Source organism: Mchenga conophoros, linkage group LG13 (assembly GCF_057382185.1).
Source record: "Mchenga conophoros isolate Kocher_MC1m ecotype Shallow Benthic linkage group LG13, M_conophoros_male_GT1.1, whole genome shotgun sequence".
In the NCBI taxonomy this organism is placed as follows: Eukaryota; Metazoa; Chordata; class Actinopteri; order Cichliformes; family Cichlidae; genus Mchenga; species Mchenga conophoros.
Window position 1 is genome coordinate 6,221,456 of NC_140538.1, and position 23,089 is coordinate 6,244,544.

Genomic DNA, 23,089 nt, shown 5'->3' on the forward strand with positions numbered 1-23,089 from the left:
CAAAGCAGCACTAAATGAATCAGGACTGAGAATCTGCTGGGCCTGTGGAGCCCAGCTAGGATGTCATTTCACCGCGCACCCAAATTTTAATCCCCCGATTGTTGGTTTTAAATAGATCAGCTGTCACATGTGTCCCATAAGATTACCCCTCCCTGAGGAAAAAAAAAATCCCCTGCATCCGAAAGATTCTCGTGGACAAACACGAAAGCGATTTCCTTTTTAATCATAAATCACAGTTGTGTAAAAATGACAATCATGTGACAATAATTAGGTTCACATTGCAACCCCTTGATTGAAAACCTAAGAAAAAATAAACAGAAGCTCTTGTTTCGTGTTGTGGGTGGACGGTCTATATTTGCGTTTGCTGTTTTTATCCTGTCTCTGAATGCTGTCTGCAGGCTCCACTGCTGTTAGGCGTTTCTGTAGTGTTGCAGTAAACCATCTGCGGCCTCAGTTGGTTTCCATGTGTCATTTCCATGGTGACATGTGTATGGTTGTCACATCCACTTGGTCTTAGAGCTCCTGGCGATCGTCCATCCGTCTGTCCATCCTTTTACTGGGGCTCAGTGTCTCTGGGGCGACTGCTTTTGTTCTGCTTTCGGTGCGTTTATGACGGTGATCTGGTGTTCAACACCTGAACAGTCTTGCGGCCGTAGTGCCAGTAGCTATAACCTGATGCAGTTGTAGTCACTGCTGTAATATACCTGCAACATGATAAATGACATGTGCTGTAATACACACCAAACTTTGCACTTAAAAATAATTTGACCAAATACTTTCAAAGTTAGAAAAAAGATGGAGAGGTAAATCATTTTTATATTAATATTAAAAGAATAATAGAATTTGTTATCTTATTGTGGTGAGGAATGAATTAATCTCCAGTTTGTTATAAACATTAAATGTGTTGAATTTGAAAGTGTGACTATGCTGCCCCCAGTGGTCTTATGAAGAAAGACACATTGGCTAAAGAAAGAGTATGATGAGCTTTAACTGTAATTTACCCTCATTCATTTCTTAACCTGTTGTTTAACTTAAAACTCGATTTAATTGGAAAAATTTATTATAACTGTATATACTATCTTTAGATATTCGATATAGTCTGTTTAATCAACCACAGCAAACAAAAGCATTTAAGATTTGTCTTACAACTCTAAAATCTAACTAAATAAAAGCCCATAGTTTCATATCAGTAATCCAAACTGTAAGGCTTGTAAATCAATTACGATGCTCAGTTCAACAGTCCACTGAAGTAGATTTGTAAAAATGTAGGTTACTATGGCACAACATGTTTGTCATTGGTCTGATTTCTACTCAAGCTCACTCTGAGGTGCGGACTGAAATGAGTCAGTACACTTAACCTGAACAACGTGCTGCAACAAACAGCATTTATGTGCTTGACTGAGATGAGACCATTTGCATCCATTGTACAATTTTTTTTTTTTGGTTGTACCACCAGACTGAAAGGAAAAGGACATTTTGGATATGAAAGCTAAGTGGATGAAACTGCAATTGCATAAATAATGTGGAGCGTGTGGTTTACCATAAGCACTGCAGCAGGATGCTGTCTGTATACTGGAAGACCGGAGCGGCCAAAGAAGCTGCAACCAGACAGAGCTGAATGGCCGTGTTAATCTATTGAAAAAGAACATGAATCATGAATAAAATAAAAGTCAGAAAAGAAAGATGAAGGCATGATAGAATTTTGCACATATTTGAAATGAAATTATGCTAGTATTTCAGACTGTTTAAAGGCTATTTGTGGATTCAAACATAGAATGAATCAGTGTCAGGTGTATTTAAGAGAAGTTACATATTTTACATAGGCTGCAGTAATAAACCATATAACTTGAGAATGTTGGCTGAAGTTATGAATATTAAACCCTGGATAAATAAACTGTGCAAAATTGGGAAATACTGAAGCACAGGTCTTTTAAACAAAAATGAAACAATTTTTTAATTATCTGGGTGTTGATAGGGTGAGGACACAACAGGCACAAACTAGCTTTGTTCATATCCTCATCACATTGAATGTCTACCTCAAAAACATCCAATGTTTACAGAGTTTAACTGACATCCAATTTGACGCCAAGCATGAGGAAATGTGCCGATGCAAGATGCACAACAGGCTGTGTAAAGGTGCTGATGAGTAGCCTAAAGGCATTAATCATTTATTGTTTAGTAACTTTTGCTTATTGAGTGTAAAGATTAGTAAACTCTGTAAAACTACATCAGCGGTGCTCCTAACACGTGTAGAGGTAAAACTACATTACAAACACTTCATGGTGAAAGGTCTTCTACAGTTTTTCCAATCGGTAAAGAGCAGAGTGCATGGTTGTACATCTCACCTTGCTGATGAGTGTGGGCTTGAGCTGGGCAGTAGTATAGCAGGGGTTAAAAAACTTGGTGAGGGTCACCTGCAGAAATAAGAGGAGGAAACTGTAGATTCAGTATTACAGACACTCACAATGCAGTCCAGAATCACTGTGGCCCCAAAATAGTAAAGAGCAGTTAAGATTTACTTTAGTAATATTCATCACGTTTTTGGTAGAAGACAACATAAATTGTTATATAGATTTATTTATTCATGTTTTTCAACTTACAAATCAATACATATTTTCTATTCTTACATAATATCTGAGTAATCAAAGTAAACCTCTGTTTACTGCACTATAAACCTCTTAAAGTATGCTTAAAAAGAACAAAGAAACCAAAATAAATATATACAAAATAAAATATTATTGTTTGAACGTAAATATACTCAGCAAGCGCGCTGCCTTGACAGAGGGTTGCACTCTCGAAGTGCTTCCTTTCAATTAAAATGCATTATAAATACAGGGATGGATGGGTATAAATAATATAATTACTAAAATCAACTGTGCCATTTTTGGCAGTGAGGACTACATTGCAAGCACCCTCTGCTGCACCCACAGTTTAGCTGCAGCAAACTTCTGTACAGTGCACATGAAAATATCTTGAAATTTGAGTGTCTACATGGCATTTAAATAGAAGATCCTCAGTTAAAGTTTAGTTTTTTAGAATGATATGTCTCACCGGTGGAGGTACCGTCTTGTATCTGACCCAGAAGACAGCAGCTATCAAACCAATGTCTCTGAAAATCACTAGAGCTGTCAGTGGAGCTGAAACAGAAGTCCACAGTTAAAAATCTTATATCCTTGTTTGAGACAGGAAGAAAACACAGAAATACACTGAGTATTATACCTGGTATAAGTTCAGCATAGGTGAGACTGACATATAAAATACTGATGAGAATCTTGTCAGCCAGTGGGTCGAGAGCACTGCCCAGTGCCGACTTTTGAGTGGGCCACGTTCTGGCAATGTAACCATCCAACTGAGTAAGAGAGAATGAGACAGAAAAATGAATAAATAAAGATGTAAATTCATTGTGGTACAAGTTTCTAAGCTGAGCTAAGTAAGACAACTAAAAGGTTCGGGGCAGATCAGAATGCAGTGAGTCCCAATTTAAAAGCCTAATTAACTTTATTTGCATCTCATGCATCTTGATCTTGACTTGATACACAAATAGTAAATATTTCAACTACCACGTTTTTAAAAATATTTTTACAGGTGCATCATTGACATGTGTTAAATGTCCAAAACTGTTTGCAATCCTCAGAAGCTGAAAATGAGTTTACAAGATTTCCTTGTACAGGTATGCAACTCCAGACTGGAACCACACACCTGTGCAGGAAGTGCTTTAGTGTAAATGTCCGTTTATGTGTAGATTACCAGGTCAGTAGCTCCGGCCAGCGCAAACAGAGCCAAACTGAGGTGAAATTTCTGCTGGATGATCAGATGACCAAGGAATGGAGCCAGCAAAATCCGACACACACATAACAGGTTGGGGATTGTCCATGGATTCTCATACTGAAGAAAAAAAATAAGTAAATATTACGACAGAGTTTACAGCTAGAGCTATTAAGAAAAAAAAAAATCATCACAGAACTTGCTTCAGATCAGTCAGCCTAAATCTTTTCTAGCAGCTGTTCTCAGTAATGTGTGCAATATATATCGATTCTGCATTGGCCTTATAAACAAATAAGATGACATTTACCAATGGCAGGAATTTATATTTTCTCTAATGACTCAAATCAATTTTATGTTGGCAAATGCAATAGTTAGCTTTAAAACAGTTTTTTAAATAATGATTTATTTGTTTCCCTTATGAGTAGAGGACCTACAACAGGATACAAGATGGTGACAGTTAAATAAAAATAAGAGACTCCATTTTTTATCAGGTCCAAGGAATATGAACGTGTACCAATGTGACTTATCACTACGATTCATCTAAAACAGTAGGGGAGAAAATAGTTGGTGATATTGTTGTTCTACAGTCACAGAACTTAAATTTTCCTAGAGGACAAAAAAACCCAATAGTGACCAAGTAAAGCTCGATTTAAGACTGCAGGAGATCTACTTCATAACTGAAAACTCCTTTTATCCCTACACCACAACCTTCCACACCATTCAAGTCACAGTGGTATTTAGTAATTAAAAGCTTATGTTAAGCTGGGTCATAGGACGAAGGTTCTGGGTTTAAATCCAGTCTGCAGAGTTTATGTGTGGAGTTTGCATGTTGTTTGTCTGCATGGGATTTCTCCAGGTACTCTGGCTTCAAAAACGTTGTTCATTGGTGATTCTATAAACTGGCTCTAGGTGTGAGTATCAATGGTTAACATTCTTTTTGTGTTATCCCCGCAACAATCTTGTGACCATAAACCTCTATGACCGCTGACATGGGCTCCAGCCCACCGCAACAAGTGGAAGAAAATGGACTGATGGGTATTTTAAACATGCCATTTTTATGTACAGGAAAAACTATTTACTTGTGGACTTGTATTCATTAAACCTAATAAGGCTGTTTTACGAGGAAACGTACTGTAAAAAATCTTGACATTTAAACCTCTGGGTTCACAGAGTCCATTGGGCCAGTAAATGACCCAGGGTTTGGGATAGCTCACAAACACAAAAATCCAGTTTCTCTTTTCTGGAACAAAGCCCAGTGCTCCCTCTTCAGTGGAAAATTACCCACAAAGCTCTTCTAGTGTGACCAATGATTACACTATTGTAAATTCTACTTAAGCAACTGTGTGTTTCTTCATGTTTTGGTCATGTTATGGTCATTGTTCCTTTTAAAAGTATAAACCATTGCACCGTTTTGGCCAGCAACTGATGAACACACATGAGTTACACTTTATTAATTGTTGTACAACATGCATCTACGGTGCCTACCCCCTTCTGTGAAGTTCATACTCCTGTCACCTCTGTACTCACCAGCTCTTTGAACTTGAACAGTCCGTGTCCCGGTACCGTGCCGGCGTCACCCCTCTCCTCTCCGGTAGAACTGTCCGGCTTCTCGTCGGTCTTTCCACTGCACAGTCCTCGAGCGCTCGGGGACAGCAGAGAACGGAAACTGGCCGCATACCGCTCGTGACCTCCCTGGGTCATGGGTATAGGTCCTTGCACGTGCCATGGAGTCTGCTTTCCCTGCTGGAGGACCCCACTCCAACACGCGACACGGCTGTCTGTCCCTTTGAGTCTCGCGAGGTACGAGCCGCTCACCTGAGGTCGTTTCAACCTAGCGAACTCCGTGACAGGTGTGTATCTGAGCCGCCATGATACGGGCTCCAGTAGGCACACGGGCGCACTCCGCGCGGACACCAGACAACGAACGTTTGTGTTGCGGCACAGCGGTGCAGAAATCCCCCGAAAACACAGCGTCATCATCTTCACGAGACTTACGTTACCGACCTGCTGGCCTCGTGCCGTTTCCCCGCAAGTTCATCGTGAAGTTAAAGACCCTGATGGTCAGAGCCGACGGGTACCCTCATCGAGCCAGCAGGCTGCCATGTTGCCGTAAATCGATACGGTACATGATGTCGTAAAACTTACTTTCCTTCAGCGTTTTTAATTTAAAAAGAGAGTCTCTTATTTAAATAAGTGGTGTATCAAGAGATAGAAAAATCAGATAATAGTCGGACTTGTCGTTAATAAATTGTAACAATTTCTTAAATAATAAGTAAATATTTAGCGTATTAGTCTTTTGAATTACAAATTAAAAGCATTTTCACTATCTCCCTTTTTGTAAAAACAAAACAAAAAACAACAACAAACAAAAGGCTGATTGTTCCACATCATTTAATAAAGTGCACCGCAGAGAGACAGAACGTAACCATGAACGTATGTTTAAGACAAAAATGAAAAGCAAATACTATACATCCAACAGGACACCCAATACTGAAGTCAATCTTTCAGAAAAATAAGAAATTTTATAATACAAGGGCAGCTTATTATGACACTATTATGGGTTGACGGGGTTATATTAGTGCCTTCTCTAAAATATAACCACAGACAAGCTTACATAAACATCATATACATATTATGTTCATTCTTCTGAAGTATTCTTTAAGTATTTGTAGAAAAAAATGGTAAGTAATCAGTTTTCTTTCATATTCAGTTTAGACAAAGTTGTGTAACTTAAAGGCAAAATTTGCAACTTTGCTTAAACTAAGGGTTGCCCGGTTCTGAAAATCTATCTTTATCTGGATTATGAATGAAATGTTAAGACAATATATCAATCTCAAGTCTAACATTTCTCTGGTTAGTGGGATATTGTCTTTACAAGAAGCTGTGGTAGCGGTAAAGATCAAGTTTCAGTATTTCCTTTTTTTTTTCAGCCTTGTTTTTGTTGTTCGTGGTTTTTTCTATCTCTTCTAATGGTCAAACTGCAGTCTCCATTTCTTTTGCTTTTTACAGAACATGGTCCAATGATCGACCTTTTGATAAAGTCTGCAGGTTTGAGCCTGTGAAAGCTGTAAGAAGTTAGATTGTTTGCAGTTGGTACAGCTTGGGCCCTTTCTTCAGCAGAAAACCTTGTTCATTCAGGGAACTCAAGAGGCCTTCGAAATCCATCACCTAGAAAGAATTAATGATTGACTTAATATAATTAAGAATTATACATTTAATGCAATTAAACATGAATGAAAACGATATGCTCAAGTATGAAATCACTAAGGTTTGTGGTGAGGAGGGGGAAGCCAACCTGTGTATAGTTACAAAAGGCAAAATATAAAGGTTTTGGAAAATCTTCTCTATATTAGGTACAAAGCTTTGTGTAAAAATCAAAAGTATTGTACACAATATCTGACCGATTTCAGTCAGTAAGGCACCATTAAAGATGTGCTGTGTTTGATAAAACATTTAGAGTTGGAGTTTTATTTCATTTTGGGATAATCAAGAGTTCTAACCCTTGCTGATGTGGTCTACATATTGGCTAAAGCAGTGTCTGTATATCTTTAAATCTTCCACATGCTTTTCTAATGTTTGTTTTTGCATTTTTATTCACAAAGAGCTTAAACAAGTCGATACCTTTTTCCTATTTTCCTTTAATAAAGTTTTTGTATCATGATGACATCCAAAGTAATTGCTCACAAATGGTGAGAGAACACTATTAATGTTTGTGTCTTTGCTTTATACTGTAAATCAGACACAGTATTTTTATTATTTATTATTTTATATTTCAGTGCTTTCACCTTAACGTTCACTCTGTCGGCAATGGATCGAAGCATCTGTACGTCGAACTGCTTCTGACCGGTCCTCTGAGCGTGCTGGTGCAGTGCATTGACCAGTCGTTTTGCAGCACTGCGCTGACTCATACCAGACCCGAGCTGAGAGCGCTCAAAGTCCAGATTGCCGAGACCATCTGAATACGTGTTGGCCAGACTGAAAAACAAGACCCACAAAACGAAGGAGAGAGAAATTTACATGCAGGTGTGAGCAATTCAGACGTATTAATATTGTGAATATTATTTAACAAAAATATTAACACTTATCATCTTAGAGTTGGCTTTGGCCTATCATACTGTGCACATTATTACTAGTATGTATTTTCTGTGATATTAAAGTGTTGTATACCGTATCCCTGCAATAGCAACACCATGTATTTATGTTCCCCAGTGAAACAAGTCCAAGCATGTCTGACTGTAAGAGCTGTTTCAGTCTTCTATTACAATTTAGTTCCTAGAAAGGGAGATACTTCAACAACCTCCAACAAAGCACAGTACTTTGCAAAATATGCAAGAAAACTGGTGGAAACAACAAATGTGTTTGAGGCAAAAACACCATTGAGAACAACCAGACTGCAAAGGAGGAGGAGCAGCTGGCGATGTGGAACTCAAGAGCAAACAGATGACTCAACTGAGCATTGCTAGCTCCGCTCCACATGACACTATTATGGATGGAGAGGGTTACATTAGTCCAATATTGTCCATATGACAATAAGCAAATGGTGGATGCAAATTACTGATGCAGTAACATGGTGGAAAGGCTTGGCTTTAATCAGCTAGTTAACAAGCACAAACCACGACATAAGAGGTACAAGTGTTGAGCAATGATTTTTATTTTTACTTTTATGCTTAGAGCCCTCACAACTATTGCGCTATAATGGTGTTGCTCCTGGCACCTTGGAGCAATTGATCAATACTTCAAATGAGGTAATGTGTCATCAAAGGCAGCAGCTAACTGAAAGGACAGAAAACGCATTTCATTTTCCTACATTTATAAATGCTATTGCCTACAAGCTGTGAGCATCGATTGTTCGGCTTACCTGTGTTTCATGATCTCAACAACATCCTCAGCATCACTCTTAGTGGCTGTTTCTCTCAGCTCCAACTTGACTCTTGCCTACACAAAAACAGCTACCATGAGACACCAGCAGGAAACTGATCCCTTCTGTTCCCCAAAACTGTATTTTTACTTTGTGTATTCATCCATCACATTTTGCCAGGTGTGTTGAGAGAATGCACCGCTATCCAAACCTACCTCAGTTAGTCTAATTAATGACTCCAGCTGTCGTGTGGTGATTGGTGTGGCATCAGTAGGGTTTGCCTGAGCTCTCAGTGACAGGTAGAACTCCTGAAGGATTTGTGCTGCTTCAGGAGAGAGTTTGGGACGGACATACTGACGAGCGTAGCTGATGTACTTTCTTAAAAGGCACGTTGGAATGGGGTCTATACTTTCACCTGCAGGGATCTAGAAAAATATACACTTAATGCCTGAAAACAATTGCTTTTGTGTGATATCATTGTGATCCGTGTGCGCTGAGAGCAGACAGCGCATCTTTACCTGCAAACGTTCGGACAGTGGCATGTCAGAGTGCTCTAATAGGATTGAGGTCTGTAATTCAGTGTTATTTCTGGTAACTGTGGCACTGCTGGTTCTGCCTCTCCCGGACCTATTCGCCATGACATGCTCCGACAGCTGGCGGTCATGTGACTCGTCTGGGATGTCCAGGAGCAGGAAAACAACATCAAAACGAGAGAGGAGAGCTGATCCCATTCTATACAGAAAAAGAGTACACAAATGTAAATACAAGTCACATACTATACAATCTGCTGTATCCTCCATCTTTAACTTACTTCAGATTTTCAGAGACTGTTTTGCCTCTGTTGTAATGTCCTCCAACTGGGTTTGCAGCAGCCACAACTGAGGTTCTAGCAGGCAGAGAGGAAACTATACCAGCCTTCGCCAGACTCACAGATTGTTGCTCCATTGCTTCTAGCAGAGCCTGCTGCTGGTTGCCCATCTTGTCAAACTCATCAATGCAGCAAAGACCTAAATAAACAAGTAAAAAAGAAACGCAAGCAACTAACTGTGACACATGTGAAGCAAAAAGATTCCCCTGCAGGCTGAAAGGCTTGTCTGATAATTTGAGCCTGGCAAACTAAGTGAAAGTGGTCAAAGCAGTGGAGGAATACTTTGTGGAAGATGCTGTGAAGTTAAAAGAAATATAAATAATACTTTATACATGTTTTTTTTAAGAAATATGGCTAGATACCAAAGTGCAACTACCTCAAAGCCACTAGAACAGGTCGCAATGTTTTATGTTCACAGCACATTAAAATATGCTTAAAAACAAATTTCCCACCTTGGTCTGCCAAAACCAAAGCACCGGCCTCCAGAGCATAATCCCCTGTTCCTGCATCTCGAGATAAACTTACTGTGAGTCCTAAAGAAAAACAGAAAAACTGTAAAGATCACATTGCTAATTTGACTATATTTAACCAAATACTTAATGACTACTGTATAACAAATTAGTTAAGAAGTTTTCTACTTTAACACATTGTACCTGTGGTGCTGGTACTGTTGCCACAAACATAGATACCCCTGGGAGCCACGTTACACACTGCCTATGCAGAGTAAAAGACAAACGTAGAGCATAGTACTAGGTCGAAGAAGAACATATCAAAGTTTCAAAAAGGAAATACACAGCACAATACACAGTCTCAGCTTATGAGTCATCAACATAGCGCTGCTGACATGACATTAGTATTCATTTCTCTACGCAAAGTCCTCTAAGTTACCTGTAACATCTGACTCTTTCCCAGTCCGGGGTCTCCCACTATTAGGATGTGGGGGTCTGCTCTCACTGGAATGCTATTCTTGCCTGTTTGTTTCTGTCTGCCTCCAAACAAAACCAAAGCAAGGGCAGCTTTCACCAGCTGCAGATACACAAAGACACAAGAATTACACGAGACATAAGATGTTAGACTAAACTTTAGCATTGCAAGTAAGACCTCATTAGCAGCAGTGAAACTGATAAAAGTAGAGGTAGTTAAAGCAGATGAGTTTAAATACCTCGGGTCAACTATCCGAAGCAATGGACAGAGTACAAGAGAGGTGAAGAAGAGAGTGCAGGCAGGGTGGAGTGGATGGAGTCAGGGCTGATTTGTGACAGAAGGACAGCAGCAAGAGTGAAAGGCAAGGTTTACAAGTTGTAGTGAAAACTACTTTGAACTATAATGTATGGTTTGGAGACCATGACAGAGAAAGGCAGAGCCAAAGGGGTTTGGGTTTTCATTGGGAGTGATCAGTATGGACAGGAGTAGAAATGAATATATCAGTGACACATCTCAGGTCAAACACTTTGGAGATAAAGTTAGAGGGGTAAGGTTGAGATCTTTTGGACAGGGAAGAGAGAGTAGATACACTGGATGGATACCGAATATGGAGCTGCCAGGCAGGAGCAAAGGAGGAAGATCATGGAGATAGATCATGAATATAGCAAAGGAGGACAAACAGATGGGATGACAGAGGATGATATTAGTGATAGGATGAGATGGAGTTAGACGATCCGCTGATGTGAGCCCTGACGGGAAAGAAGTAGTAATTTCTAATGAAAAGCTTGTTAGTGTACTCAGTCTTGCGGAACTCACCAGATGGCCATAGATGACAGGACACAAAGAGCTGTAAAAACAAGTGGACGCAATTAGTTAAAATATGTTGATGTGCAGTAGTAGCATGCCATCATCATCAAAAAGTACATTTTTGGATGACTGAAGAATTTTATAGTTCTAAATCCTGACAAAAATAAAATAAATAATCAAGCTAACTAGATAACTTGAGATTAAATTGTTAAAATTGACTCATCGCCATACCATTCAAACGCCATTGTTTGGACAAAAATTTAATAAATAGATGCTGCGATAACTCTTAGAACAATACTACATGAAACTAGGTAGCTGCATTAAATGCAGTAAGTAATCATCTTACTGCACTATAAGTCGCAGCAAGTCAGGCTGTGACTGGATCTCCTGAATAGCATACAGTTCCTTCAGACTGAACTCTTCCCCACCACAGCGATCTTCAACTGTCCCGCTTGAACCTTGACCTCCCATCTTGGACTGCTTGCCTAAATATTTAGAAAAAGTTCCAGTTCATTAAATACTTAAGACTAAAGCCTATTAATATAAATGTGAAGGTCTCAAAGAGAATACCTTTTGTATTGCTGACAGAAGTAGCTTCAATGTAGAGGAGGAACATACACTGATCCTTATTTCCTCTAGAACTGCCTGGACCTAAAAAGCACAGTCAAACTATGTTTGATGTCTAAGTAGGAGGGCACTTCTTCCAGCAAACTCCAACTTCAAAGGCTTAGAGTTTTTGTTGAATAAATGCTTGATTTAGTTGAGACATTTTTTATAATTCACTACACATTTAGAATTAGAGACTGCACCGGTATTTCTTTGGCTTAACTTTTCACAATGATCAGAATGTGTGTTTTTGTACCATCATTGCTAACTCTCACTATCCCTGTCACAGTAACAGTGTCTCCAGGTACACAGCTGTCACAGAGGTCAGAGGTCAGGTGACACTCCACTGTCCGTGGGATTCGTCCAGTCTCCCTCTGCTCTCCACTTATCAACTCCTGCACCCTGAAGTGGCACAAAATAATTCAAATTCAATTGATCAGGGATTCATGACAAAGGTTATTTACACGAGATGTGACCTTTAAGGACAATACTTCATATCTGTGAACTGCTGATAAAGCACAATGTCCAGAGTGACACATGAAAACTACACACATATGCACAGTAAATGGTACACACTAAATAATACAAGCAAAAAAACAAAAGGTAAAGTCCCTTAATATAAATGACTGATAACTTACATACAAAGATTCTTCATGAATCAACTTAAAATTAAATGTAAGTGACCTGGGGTTAGGGTGATTATAATATGGACCGGCAACAGAGTAGTTTACGGACATGCTGTATATACCTCAAAAATACATGCAACAGAAAGGCTTTTCTTTGGAGGAGCTTTCATGCATTTTTACATGTACATTTAGATAAGATAACCTTTATTAGTCCCACAGGTGGGAAATTTGTTAAATATCAGTAGATATCAGTACATGGCATCCTTTCCCGCTCTCAAATAACAACTGCAACAACCATTTTTGTTAGCTATGTCTTACTGTAGTTTTTCACTGTACATGATATACTCACTTGATGATCTGCCAGTCTACAGTCTGTGTAAGAGGAGAATTGCGGATGGGGATGAAGGTATGACTGCGACAGTCTGGCTTTCCGCACTAGGTGATAAAACACAAACAAGAGATGTGTGAATGCTGACAAGAACGCCATATGCATGCATACAATTTAACTTACAGCCTTTATGTACAGGAAGAAAGTTGCAGAAAAAAGTTAGCGTATAAGTGTGCGTGTACATACTTTGGTAGGTGTAGTGTATTTCCCATGCTGCAGAGCCAGAGACAGTGTGGTCGAGCAGGTCCGACACCTGAAGGCCAACCTGGTGCATAGCGGTCTAATACTGCTCACTCTCACCACTGTTCCCTTCACACAAACTAGCCGGCCAAACACACTGGCACGTAACATTCGCAGTGGAGTCAGTGGCTCATAGTTATAGAGCCTGCAGGTAATTTACACAAATGCAGTCATCCGTATTTATTGTCATTCAAAGTGGCTGTCAAGAAAACAACTCATTCTTCACCGAATGAAATACCTCGCACTAATATGGGGAATATTGATGACTGGTGTAGCAACAGGAAACTCTTCCTCTTGCAGCTCAGCAGCTTGCTTCTCCAAATCCAGAGTCAACACCTGAATGATGTGCAGACAGTTTTCAGTCAGGGTTTGGGGTTTTTAGATTGAGAGAGACTGAGAATTTGAGCATTTGTTATAATATGAACATCATTAAGACTGTAACATCCCGCTAGCATAAAATGTGTGGTAGGGTCTTTTGTGCGTGTACCTGGTGAATAGCCAGTCCCAAACAGTTCAGCATCACCTCTGGTTGTTGTTTCAGTTGTGTGACTATGTCAGGAAGTGCCTGACGCACAGTTTTGTCTGCAATCAAGTCAGCATAATCAACCAGGACACTTCCCTGACGCTCAATTTCATCCTGTACACAAAAACAAAGTTCACTTTAAGTGACATGGAAACAGACAAAGAAAATAATATAGATGGATGAGAAATTAAAGGAACAAAAACATATTAAGTCTCTTAGTAGGATGCCACCAAGTAGTGCCATTGCTGTGACAAATGATAACTTAAAGAGCCAGTGTGTGGTGCACTGAGCTCATCTGACGAACCTTGTCAAACAGATGAATCCTGGAAGTGAAATATTTCTCAAACACTTTGATTTTCTCCACATTAGGTCCACTCTCTATAAATCCTGGACATAAAAAGACATGGAGATTACGGGCACAGACAAAGACAGATAATCCTGACTATTAAATGTGACGTCTTTCTAAAGTTTCCATTGTAACAGTGTGACAGGGACCCATTAATGCACACATACCATCTGTGAAGTAGAGTGTCCATCCTTTGTACGGACACAATGCATCAAGAGTAGTTTGACAAAGGACTGAAGAGACAGTTGAGCAGTTGGTTATTTTGTTGCAGCTGTTCATTCATTGCACAACCACAAATGTGTGGTTTTTTTTTAGACAAAGCAGTAACTCTAATATGTAGCATGTATTCACCTCGTCTTTTTTCAATAGAAAAAGAAAAATATAGTTCTACTAATGGTTTCTTACAAAAAAAAACACTGTCAGAAACTCACCTCTCTGCGCTCTGTAGGTATGGTTTCCTGCTCCACCTCTCCAACCTCCTCCGGATCCTCCTCTCCATGGTCTACCTCTCCATCCTCCACCACTACCTCGTCCTCTCCATCCACCACCACCACCACCACCACTACCTCCTCCTCTCCATCCACCGCCACCACTCCCTCCTCTCCATCCACCGCCGCCACCACCACTTCCACTCCCTCCTCTCCATCCTCCCCTGCCTCCTCTAGAAGAGCCTCTCCTGGAATCCTGTCCACTCATTACTTTCCTAAGACAATGAAAGGAGGAACAAAAATAAGTGACAGTATTAACGAAACACAAAACACTGTAAATATGCACTACAGCAAATGTTGATATATGTTGTGTTGATTGGCTCTACTTTTCCAAGTCAACACTGCAGATTTAAGATCAACTTTAACATTTTAAAATACTGTTGGGTAACTTAACTGCCCTTCCGTTTTAAAAACCGTGAAATCCCTACAGATCTAACTACACATTTCAGGTTACAAAGCTGCGGGCTAATGTTTCATGTCTAATTTCTTTCTCTCCAACAGTTAGTAACGTTATCCTTATTAGCCAACTTACAACTACAATCATCGACTTTTCCCTACATGTTCCGTTCAAAAAGTGCCAACAGGTAAAAACACACCGCCTGCCTTTTCTTGAACAGAATGAGTAAAAAATCTTACAGTTTAAGAAAGTGCACAATATATTACTCCATAAACCAAAACTGCGTGTTTCGGTGTCTCAAAATTCACGCAGACTGATATTACCAAACAAAAATTCCCTCCAGGAAGAAGCTTCTTCTTTTAATGTTATTTTGTCAGATGTGCCTTTAAAGCGCTTTACTGCCCCCCAGAGGATAGAGAAACTACTACAGAATTCTTATTCGCCTGCCGCCCCCATACTCTGCATACTCTGAGCAGGAATTCAAACCCTGTCAGTTGCTCCAAAGATGTTTGATTTTACCCCGACACTTTCCTGCTGCTAAAACGAGCAGATTTACGAGGTAAGGATGATGATGATAATGATGATGCAAAGTGCAAACTGATTTCAGTATAAATAGAAGCATTAGAACTTGTAACCTCAAAACTGGAAGACTGACTCCAACATCAGAGGTCTATGTCCAGATTTTTCATTTCTCATCTTTTCCATAGAGCTCATTTCCACTGAAAACCTAAACATCTTCAGCTTTGGGGATTTGATACCTCCAGCTTAGCTTCCTGTTTTTATTTTGGTTAATGCTGCTGTATCCAAGCCATACATCTTAGCAGCTCTCCCTACCATCTTCCAGGCTTTCCCTTTCTCTTTTTTTGCAGTCATTCTGTCTCAAATGAGCCCTGACACTCACCTCCACCTACTCCACCTGCACTTCTTCTTCACCTTTCTTGTGGTGCACTGTCTGGTGCTTTGGATGGTTGAGTCCAGGTTTTTAAACTCATCCACCTTCATTGTCTCTACTACTTGTAGCTTTACCTTTCACCATTCATACACATGTATTCTGTGTTGCTGCTACTGGCTTTCATTCACCTTCTCTCCTGAGCACATCTCGACCTCTCCAGGGCCCTTCAACCTGCTCGCTACTCTCATTACAGATCACATTGTCGTTTGTGACCTGCCTGACCTCAACTTTCAGCCTGTCGATCACCACCATGAAAAAAAAAAGAGAGCAGATAAGAACCTTGATGTAAACCCACCCTCTCCTTCAACCCATGACTCACGCCTACCACATAACACAAAACAAAGCCCTCTGCCTCCATCTTCTGGACATTTTATGTCATTACATGAAATAGTAACTCATTTCAAGTTCAATTCAACATTATTGTACAAACAATCCATGTATACGTATTTTAGCTAGTTATTATAAAATTGGAAAAAAAAGTCTTGAGTCACCTTTTATTCAGACTTCCTTGTACATATTGTAGTCTTTTTGTAACCTGTACAGTCATTGGTCGAGACCGGCAGATTTTGCAGAGTCAGAATCAGGATTTGAATGCATCATTGTGCTAAGCATATTTGCTCTTCAAAGATGAGCTCCATAGATTCTCTGTAGGCTCCTCTTGTTGTGTTTGTCCTTTTCTTTTCTTTCTTTCTTTATTGATTTCTATTATTATTATTCACATGAGTGCACTTGTAACACGGCAATGTCAGAGTTGAAGAAAAATAGCAAGGAAAAAGGGGTAAAATAGGTAAAAATATAATAACAAGAGGACCTGTAAGAAAACACATCAAAAGAAAAGCACCTGAAAAGTGAAAAAAAAATACATGCACTAACCAACAGTCTTGCTGTGTTGTGTGTGTGTGTTTGTGATGAAATACTTGATAATAAGGGTGTGAAGGCGCAACAAAGCCCACCAGGAGCCAGAGACATGGAGAAAGACCCAGGGGGCTCAGGCCATCTGCAGCCCAAGACAGTACTGAAGACCCAAGGATACACATCTCAATGACAACTGTGTGCCCACACCAGAAGAAGGAGGGATGCCCCAGTCAGAACCCTCGCGGCCAAAGGGCAAGATCCCCAGAGAGTATACCGGATTACACAAGAACTGAACTGAAAATCAGCAGCAACAGGTTTTTGGTTCGGTTTTGATGGTTGTGGTTCAGAAAAGTACCATCAGATTTTGATCCGCAATGCAATGCCATCTGGAAAGTGTCTGATTACCAGTGGCCACGTTTTTCAACATTACAATGATCCCAAACACACTGCCAATGCACTACAAGCATACTCGGACAGAAAAACACACAATAAAACACTCAGTCATGGATTGGCCAACATTATTAAAACAGTGTGGAATCATCTTGACAACTGACAACAAAAATCAGCCAACATCCGAAGAACCTTGTGATGTCCTTCACGAAGTCTGGAGAACTATTCCTGAAGCCACTTAAATTAGCTTTGCTTAAAGGAGTTCAGGCTGTGTCAAATGTGTTAAAGAATAAAGGTGGACATACCAAATATTGACTGCCAAGCTTGTTTTTGTCATTTATGCTGCATTTGTATGTCTGATTACAGCTGTATATTTCAGTAAACATCTGAATCCATCTCTTATTTTCCTAGAAAAATATAAAGAAATGAGAGTGGTTCAAGCCTTTTTGCACACTTATTTTTTTTTTACCAAAAGTAAAATAAACATGTTTGCTTTAAGTGTGTCTTCACACATACACAGCAAATTCAAACTCAGATGGTTTGAATAATTGTACCATTTAACCCAAAGAAAGATGTTTTTATGTATGTGATTTTCCATGTACCTTCATAAAATCACATATTTGCATTTCAAAACCTGCGAGGACCTCTGCGAATGCAAATTTATTCAAGATTAGTGAGATTTCACAGCTGAACTAGAAAAATACACATCCATCCAAACATCCATGTCAAAAAGAGGGGCAGATGCTTGGCCAAAAACAAGAAGCCAAATGTAGTTTAGAAAGTGACCAGAAAGTGTGTTCTTAAACTAAAAGTGGTCCACACAACAAAACCTGTTTGAAAGCACACGTTTTCTCTCTCTCACACACACACACCATCTCAAGGGAGTGGTTTTAAGGGGATAGAGAGATAGAATGAACAAGGGGAAAAATCAATACCTGAAGTACTGTGGCCTGGAGTAGTTAGCGGTAATAGCAGAGGGCTGAGAGGGATGGAGACACACACTCACTCACACACACAAACACACACGCATACAGTAAAGGGAGACAGATTGTGAAACAGGTTGCTGCAGGTTGTTGCTAAGGTCAGAAACAACTCTTGTCAGGGAAGCAGACAAAGAAATAAAGACAGAGGGGGAGATATGTCCTCTAATTCTCTCCTATCATTATCCTCAAGGCACTGATAAATGAAAGAAGGCTTTTTCCTCCGTGTGTGTGCCTTTGTGATGATAACAGGTCTTTTGTGGAGAGAGATGTAGAAACTGAAGTGCCGGGAGAGAGCTGAACCACCAGCAGTCGCCTCAGAGAGATGAATGCGTGGACTGCGCCTCTCGGCAAGGTATTTAATCTCTACTTGATCAATCAACAGCAAATCAGTGCGAATTCACAGCTATTTGGCAAACAAGGTGAAATCATTTTTCAGCAAAGTTTGTTTTTCAGCCAGACTCTAGAGTTAAGTAGACGATGAGTCACCCCCGCTGGGTTGTGACATGACAACAATATCTACAGCCTATGTCTAAAATGAGTCTGGGTGTCAGGAGAGACAGATTTCATTACTTATGGATGTGTTAGGGACGGGACAAGATGGCATAAAGTCAAACTGAGTTATTTTCACAGCAGCAATCCCCTATTTGGATGCTCTGCTGCTATGCTCAGCCATTTGCAGACTCTTCCTCTCGATGATTCAATCCGTTTCTCACCTGGAGTTTGAGTTTGCCACAGTGCTAACCCACAGAGTAACCATAATTTATTTTTTCCCCCCAATACAATGTCCCCATTGACATATAGGGCAATGATTTATATCAGATATACAATTTTGTTATGTTCCAAATGTCTTGTTTGCTGCGTCTGCAGCCATCAGCTCAGCAATAGATCAGCACCAAAGTGTTCAGGTTTACAAGCACCTTAATCTCTGGTGGCCACAAGCTAGCAGAGAAAGACAAATAAAAAGGTGTAAAGATTGAAATAGACATTAAATGTATGCTTTGTTAACATTGGATGCTTTGTCCTTTTGGATCACACATGCATTTTCCTTTGTCTTCTTTACAAGACACTTGATATTAGCTGCTTATAAATGTTTAGATGATATAATTTTCGTTTTTGCTGCTTTTTTTCACAGTAGAAAAGGCTTTCACTCGTTTTGATGTTTGGCGATAAGTCATACTTTATGGTGAGAAAACTCTCCTAAGTATAATATCCCAGGTTCAGTGGGTGCAATATGGCTCCCCTCGAGGACTGTATTACACACGGATCAATCGTGGCTCTAGGAGAACAGCATGACTCAATGAGTACAGGCAGGTGGCCATCACCTTTTTGCTGCAAAGAAAAATTGGGCTGTCAAACCATCATGCTCCCTATTTTGCAGAAAGTACTGGGTGTAGAAACTCACTGGGAGAAATGGTTGGAGGTTTCACAGAAAAGACAGTTGCACATAGTTTAACACTGATAAAAAAAAAAAGTAACGGTTTTAGTGAAACAACGGTAGTATTGTTAAAATAGTGAAAGCCAAGAAAAGTTTGTTCTTAAACTTTTAGCTCTAAAATGAGGATGTGCTGCAGTGAAAACAGAACATTACTGTTCCTGTGAAATATTCCTCAGTACTTGCATATAGCTTAGCAGTTAGCAGAGCAGAGCAGTAACGAAAGAAAAACCCTGAAAACTCTGGCACACATGGCATAAATTATTCTGAGATGTTAGTGGTTTCATTGAAACAGCAGACTTATTTCCAGTTTTATGCTTATTAGGACTTCAATTTGGCTTTAAATTAAATTATTAAAAGATTTTAAAAAATCACCCTTATTCATGCCATACTATATCAGCTCCACAGCCCTTCAGTTTAGCCCCTGCTTGAAATAGACAGCATTAGCTTCCAGCTCTCTAAGGGCCACCTTTGTAAAAGGCAACTTTCTTTGAACTGGCAGGAGTTGTGGAAGCCTGCAGAGGAAAAGTACCCCAAATATGTTTAGCCAACAGTGCAGGAGAGCAGCACATGCACTGGGCAAAAACAAAGATCAGAGTAGGATGTTTTTGTTTGACAGCATCTTCATTATTTTCTTAATGCGTTACACAACACAGTTTTACTCTGTAAATCACATCAACTTTTGTTTTTCTTAATGTCTACATGGCCCTGTCAGTAAAGTGTATGCATGTTAATTGGACATTATTATGCCACCGATAATCAAAGGATTTGAACCGAAGTTTGATGGGACTCCTGTGGCTCTTATTGATATATCAAAGAGCATGAAAACCTGAGGCTGAGAACACTGTCTGAAGTCTGAGCCTATAACTCACAGCAAATATTTGCAAATATAGTGACCTTATTTTCTCCCATCTTTAGCCATGACCTCTTGTAGGTACAGAATCAACTCTTTTCCACAAGGTTTAAGTGTGTTTTGGGGAATTTTGGAGGTCAGAAACTAATGTTGGACAAGAGATTCTGGTTTGCAGTCTCTGTTCTAATTCAGCCCAAAGTGTTCTATCAGGTTGAGCTTTGAGCATTAAGAGTTTTTTTTCACTGGAACTAAGGAGCCGAGCCCAATTCCTGAATATCAACCCCCTCCACCCCTCTCCACCCTCTCCACTACACTTGGCACAAAGCAGTCAGATAAGTACCTTACTCCTGGCAACCTCCAAACCAACTCACCAGACAGAAAATTGTGATTCATCACTCCAGAGAACCTGAATCCACTGCTCTTGGGTCCAAGGGCTGCATTCTTTACACCACTGCATCCAATGCTTTGCATTGTGCTTGGTGATGTAAGGCTTGGATGGGGTTGCTCCACTGTGAAAACCCATTCCATGAAGCTCAGATCTTACCCAATCTGAAGGCCACATGAAGTTTGGAGGTCTGTAGTGATTGATTCTGCAGAAAGTTGATGACCTCTGTGCACTTTGGCCCTGGGCACCCACTAATAATACCACTAACAGTTGACTGTGGAATATAGCTCTGTGTAAATAATCATTCTGTACATTCGATAATTTTTAATCCTACAACTGTTTACAACTTGCATAGTTCCCATTTCTGTATAGCTGTATATCCCAGATTTTGTAAAGTTATTTATTTCATATTCTGTATAGTTTTTCATATTTATATCCTGTTCATATCCTGTACATAGCTTGTACTCACTACAGCCTGTACATACTTATAGTTATAGAATATTCACAACATACTTCATACCGTGTACATTATAACATACCATAATAGACCCATTTCTGTAATATACTCACATATCTATATTATTGCTAATATATATTGTAATATATCTATATCACTAAAGCACTTCTGGATGGATGCAAACTGCATTTCGTTGCCCTGTACCTGTGCATGTGCAATGACAATAAAGTTGAATTCTATTCTATTCTATTCTATTCTATTCTATTTAATAGCAAGGAAATTACACAACTGGATAGCATCCTATCACGGTGCCACGCTGGAGCTTTAGTCTTGGTAGCCAAACTTTAACACTTCTATTTGTCACATAAACAGTGAGAAAGCATTACAGTCATGTGGAAAAGAAAGAAAGTTTTCACAGGACTCTACGCAGTCCAGTGAAAAACCTAAACACACCCTTACTGCTTCCATGGGAATAAAATGGGTAAGTAGTAGCCAGGTGTTGCTAATCACATTCACTTGGTTGATTGAGCAAATTGAGCAAATGCAAGCATATCAATAAATGCAGAAGTTTTATGAGTGTACTGGTCTAGAGCATTCAGCTGTGTATTAAACGAATGTCACAATCTTCCCAGTTGTGGCTGTCCCAGCAATTTCACCCCAAGGTCAGACCGTGCAATGCTCAGGGAAATACCCAAGAGCTACACCTCACACTCTCAGGCTTCAGTTAGCATGTTAAACACTAAAGCTCATGACAGCACAACTGGAAAAAGACTGAACAAAATTGGCTTGTGTGAAAGTGTTTCCAGGAGAAAGATTCTTTTTTCTAAGAAGAACATGGCAGCATGACTTCGGTTTGCAAATTTGAATCTGAATAAAACCTCAAGACTTCTGGAAAAAAGCACTTTGAAAAAACAAAAGCAAAGTGGAGATGTTTCTCATAATGCATATCATATTGATGGCACAAAGACCTCATACCTGCTGCCAAGTGGTGGAGGTGTGATGTTTTGAGCTTCTTTTGCAGCGACGGGATCTGGGCACGTTGCAGTTATTGAGTTTATGATAAACTCTGCATGGCAAACTAATTAGAGTCAACTGTAAGGACATTAGTCTGAAAGCTAAAGTTTGTCAAAACTAGATCATGCAATAGGACAATGATCCCAGGTTCTGTCATGGCACTGGGTCTGCGACTCAGTGTTTTGTGGTTGTGGATTAATTTATATTCCTTGATTATTGTTATTCATGGTTTTGATTCTCATTATTGTTTTCTGCTTATGTTATATTCTTAGTTCCTACAATTTAGGTTTCTGTTACTTTGTCTTCCACATGTTCCACATCTAGTAACTTTTCTCCATGTTCCTTCTGTCTCCCTGTCAGTCATGTCTCTGTGCCTCCCCCTGTGTCCTGCAAGTCCTGCATATGGATCCAATCTCTTGCCTTCCACATGGCAAACATGACAGGTATGTTAGAAAATCTATAACAGAATCAAGAAACTGATTGAAATGCTCTGATGACCTTAAGAGTGTTGTGCATAAACAAATACACACAAATTTTAATGACTTACAGCAATGCTGTAAAGAAGATGGGTCAAAATTCCCCTACAAAGGTATGAGAGACTTTTAAAGTCTTATACAAAACAATTGTTTCTACAAGTTTATGATGGGATGCACTTGGTTTTTCATAGGGCTGTATATTCCCACTAATCAAAGTCTATAATGCAGCATAAACCCAGCTGACAAGGTAACATCAGCTCAGTGCAAAAGTAGAATTGGAGTTCAGAGCAGTGTGAGGACATATACACAAGATTTTAATGACTGCGTTTACTGGGCTTCCTTGCAGTGATGAACCCACAGAGAATTGTCACTTATTGCAGTTTCCCGCAGCCTCTCGTCTAAGTGCGTTTTTACAGCCCACAGCTTAAGTGTTTTATTTGATCAGTGTTGTTTCCA

The 23,089-nt window shown here is 39.7% G+C and overlaps 2 protein-coding genes across 5 annotated transcripts; both read right to left on the minus strand.

Moving 5' to 3' along the window:
* Positions 1–204: 204 nt before the first annotated feature.
* Positions 205–5,879, minus strand: crls1 (cardiolipin synthase 1). Its single transcript, XM_085296189.1, has 7 exons — positions 5,293–5,879; positions 3,748–3,885; positions 3,220–3,349; positions 3,052–3,137; positions 2,346–2,414; positions 1,541–1,632; positions 205–704 (listed from the first exon to the last, which is right to left on the minus strand). The coding sequence occupies exons 1-7, from the start codon at positions 5,743–5,745 to the stop codon at positions 608–610; spliced, it is 1,065 nt and encodes a 354-aa protein (XP_085152315.1). The 5' UTR covers positions 5,746–5,879; the 3' UTR covers positions 205–607.
* Positions 5,880–6,139: 260 nt separating this feature from the next.
* mcm8 (minichromosome maintenance 8 homologous recombination repair factor) lies at positions 6,140–15,207 on the minus strand. Of its 4 annotated transcripts, none has more exons than XM_085296192.1 (21): positions 15,076–15,207; positions 14,383–14,654; positions 14,119–14,184; positions 13,910–13,992; positions 13,570–13,719; positions 13,321–13,418; positions 13,029–13,227; positions 12,804–12,889; positions 12,085–12,230; positions 11,793–11,873; positions 11,569–11,707; positions 11,232–11,262; positions 10,380–10,517; positions 10,145–10,205; positions 9,944–10,024; positions 9,435–9,630; positions 9,142–9,355; positions 8,839–9,048; positions 8,624–8,700; positions 7,551–7,740; positions 6,140–6,933 (listed from the first exon to the last, which is right to left on the minus strand). In XM_085296192.1, the coding sequence occupies exons 2-21, from the start codon at positions 14,645–14,647 to the stop codon at positions 6,841–6,843; spliced, it is 2,604 nt and encodes an 867-aa protein (XP_085152318.1). In that variant the 5' UTR covers positions 14,648–14,654; positions 15,076–15,207; the 3' UTR covers positions 6,140–6,840. The 4 variants fall into 4 exon arrangements, with proteins under 4 accessions (XP_085152318.1, XP_085152319.1, XP_085152317.1 ...); XM_085296193.1 differs by having other exon boundaries at positions 15,036–15,159; XM_085296191.1 differs by having other exon boundaries at positions 14,972–15,154.
* Between the last annotated feature and the right edge of the window lie 7,882 nt (positions 15,208–23,089).

Bases quoted from the DNA above. Each gene is read 5' to 3' on its own strand.
- mcm8 (XM_085296190.1), bottom strand. The intron at 11,708-11,792 runs GTATTCTCTTTG...CTAAATATTTAG, and splicing joins TTCTGTCAGCAATACAAAAG to GCAAGCAGTCCAAGATGGGA. The intron at 9,631-9,943 runs GTGGGAAATTTG...TTGTTTATTTAG, and splicing joins TTTGGTTTTGGCAGACCAAG to GTCTTTGCTGCATTGATGAG.
- crls1 (XM_085296189.1), bottom strand. From the start codon at position 5,745: ATGATGACGCTGTGTTTTCGGGGGATTTCTGCACCGCTGTGCCGCAAC. The intron at 1,633-2,345 runs GTGAGATGTACA...CTTTTTCAATAG, and splicing joins AGCCCACACTCATCAGCAAG to ATTAACACGGCCATTCAGCT. The intron at 705-1,540 runs GTAAACCACACG...ATCATGTTGCAG, and splicing joins ATCCTGCTGCAGTGCTTATG to GTATATTACAGCAGTGACTA.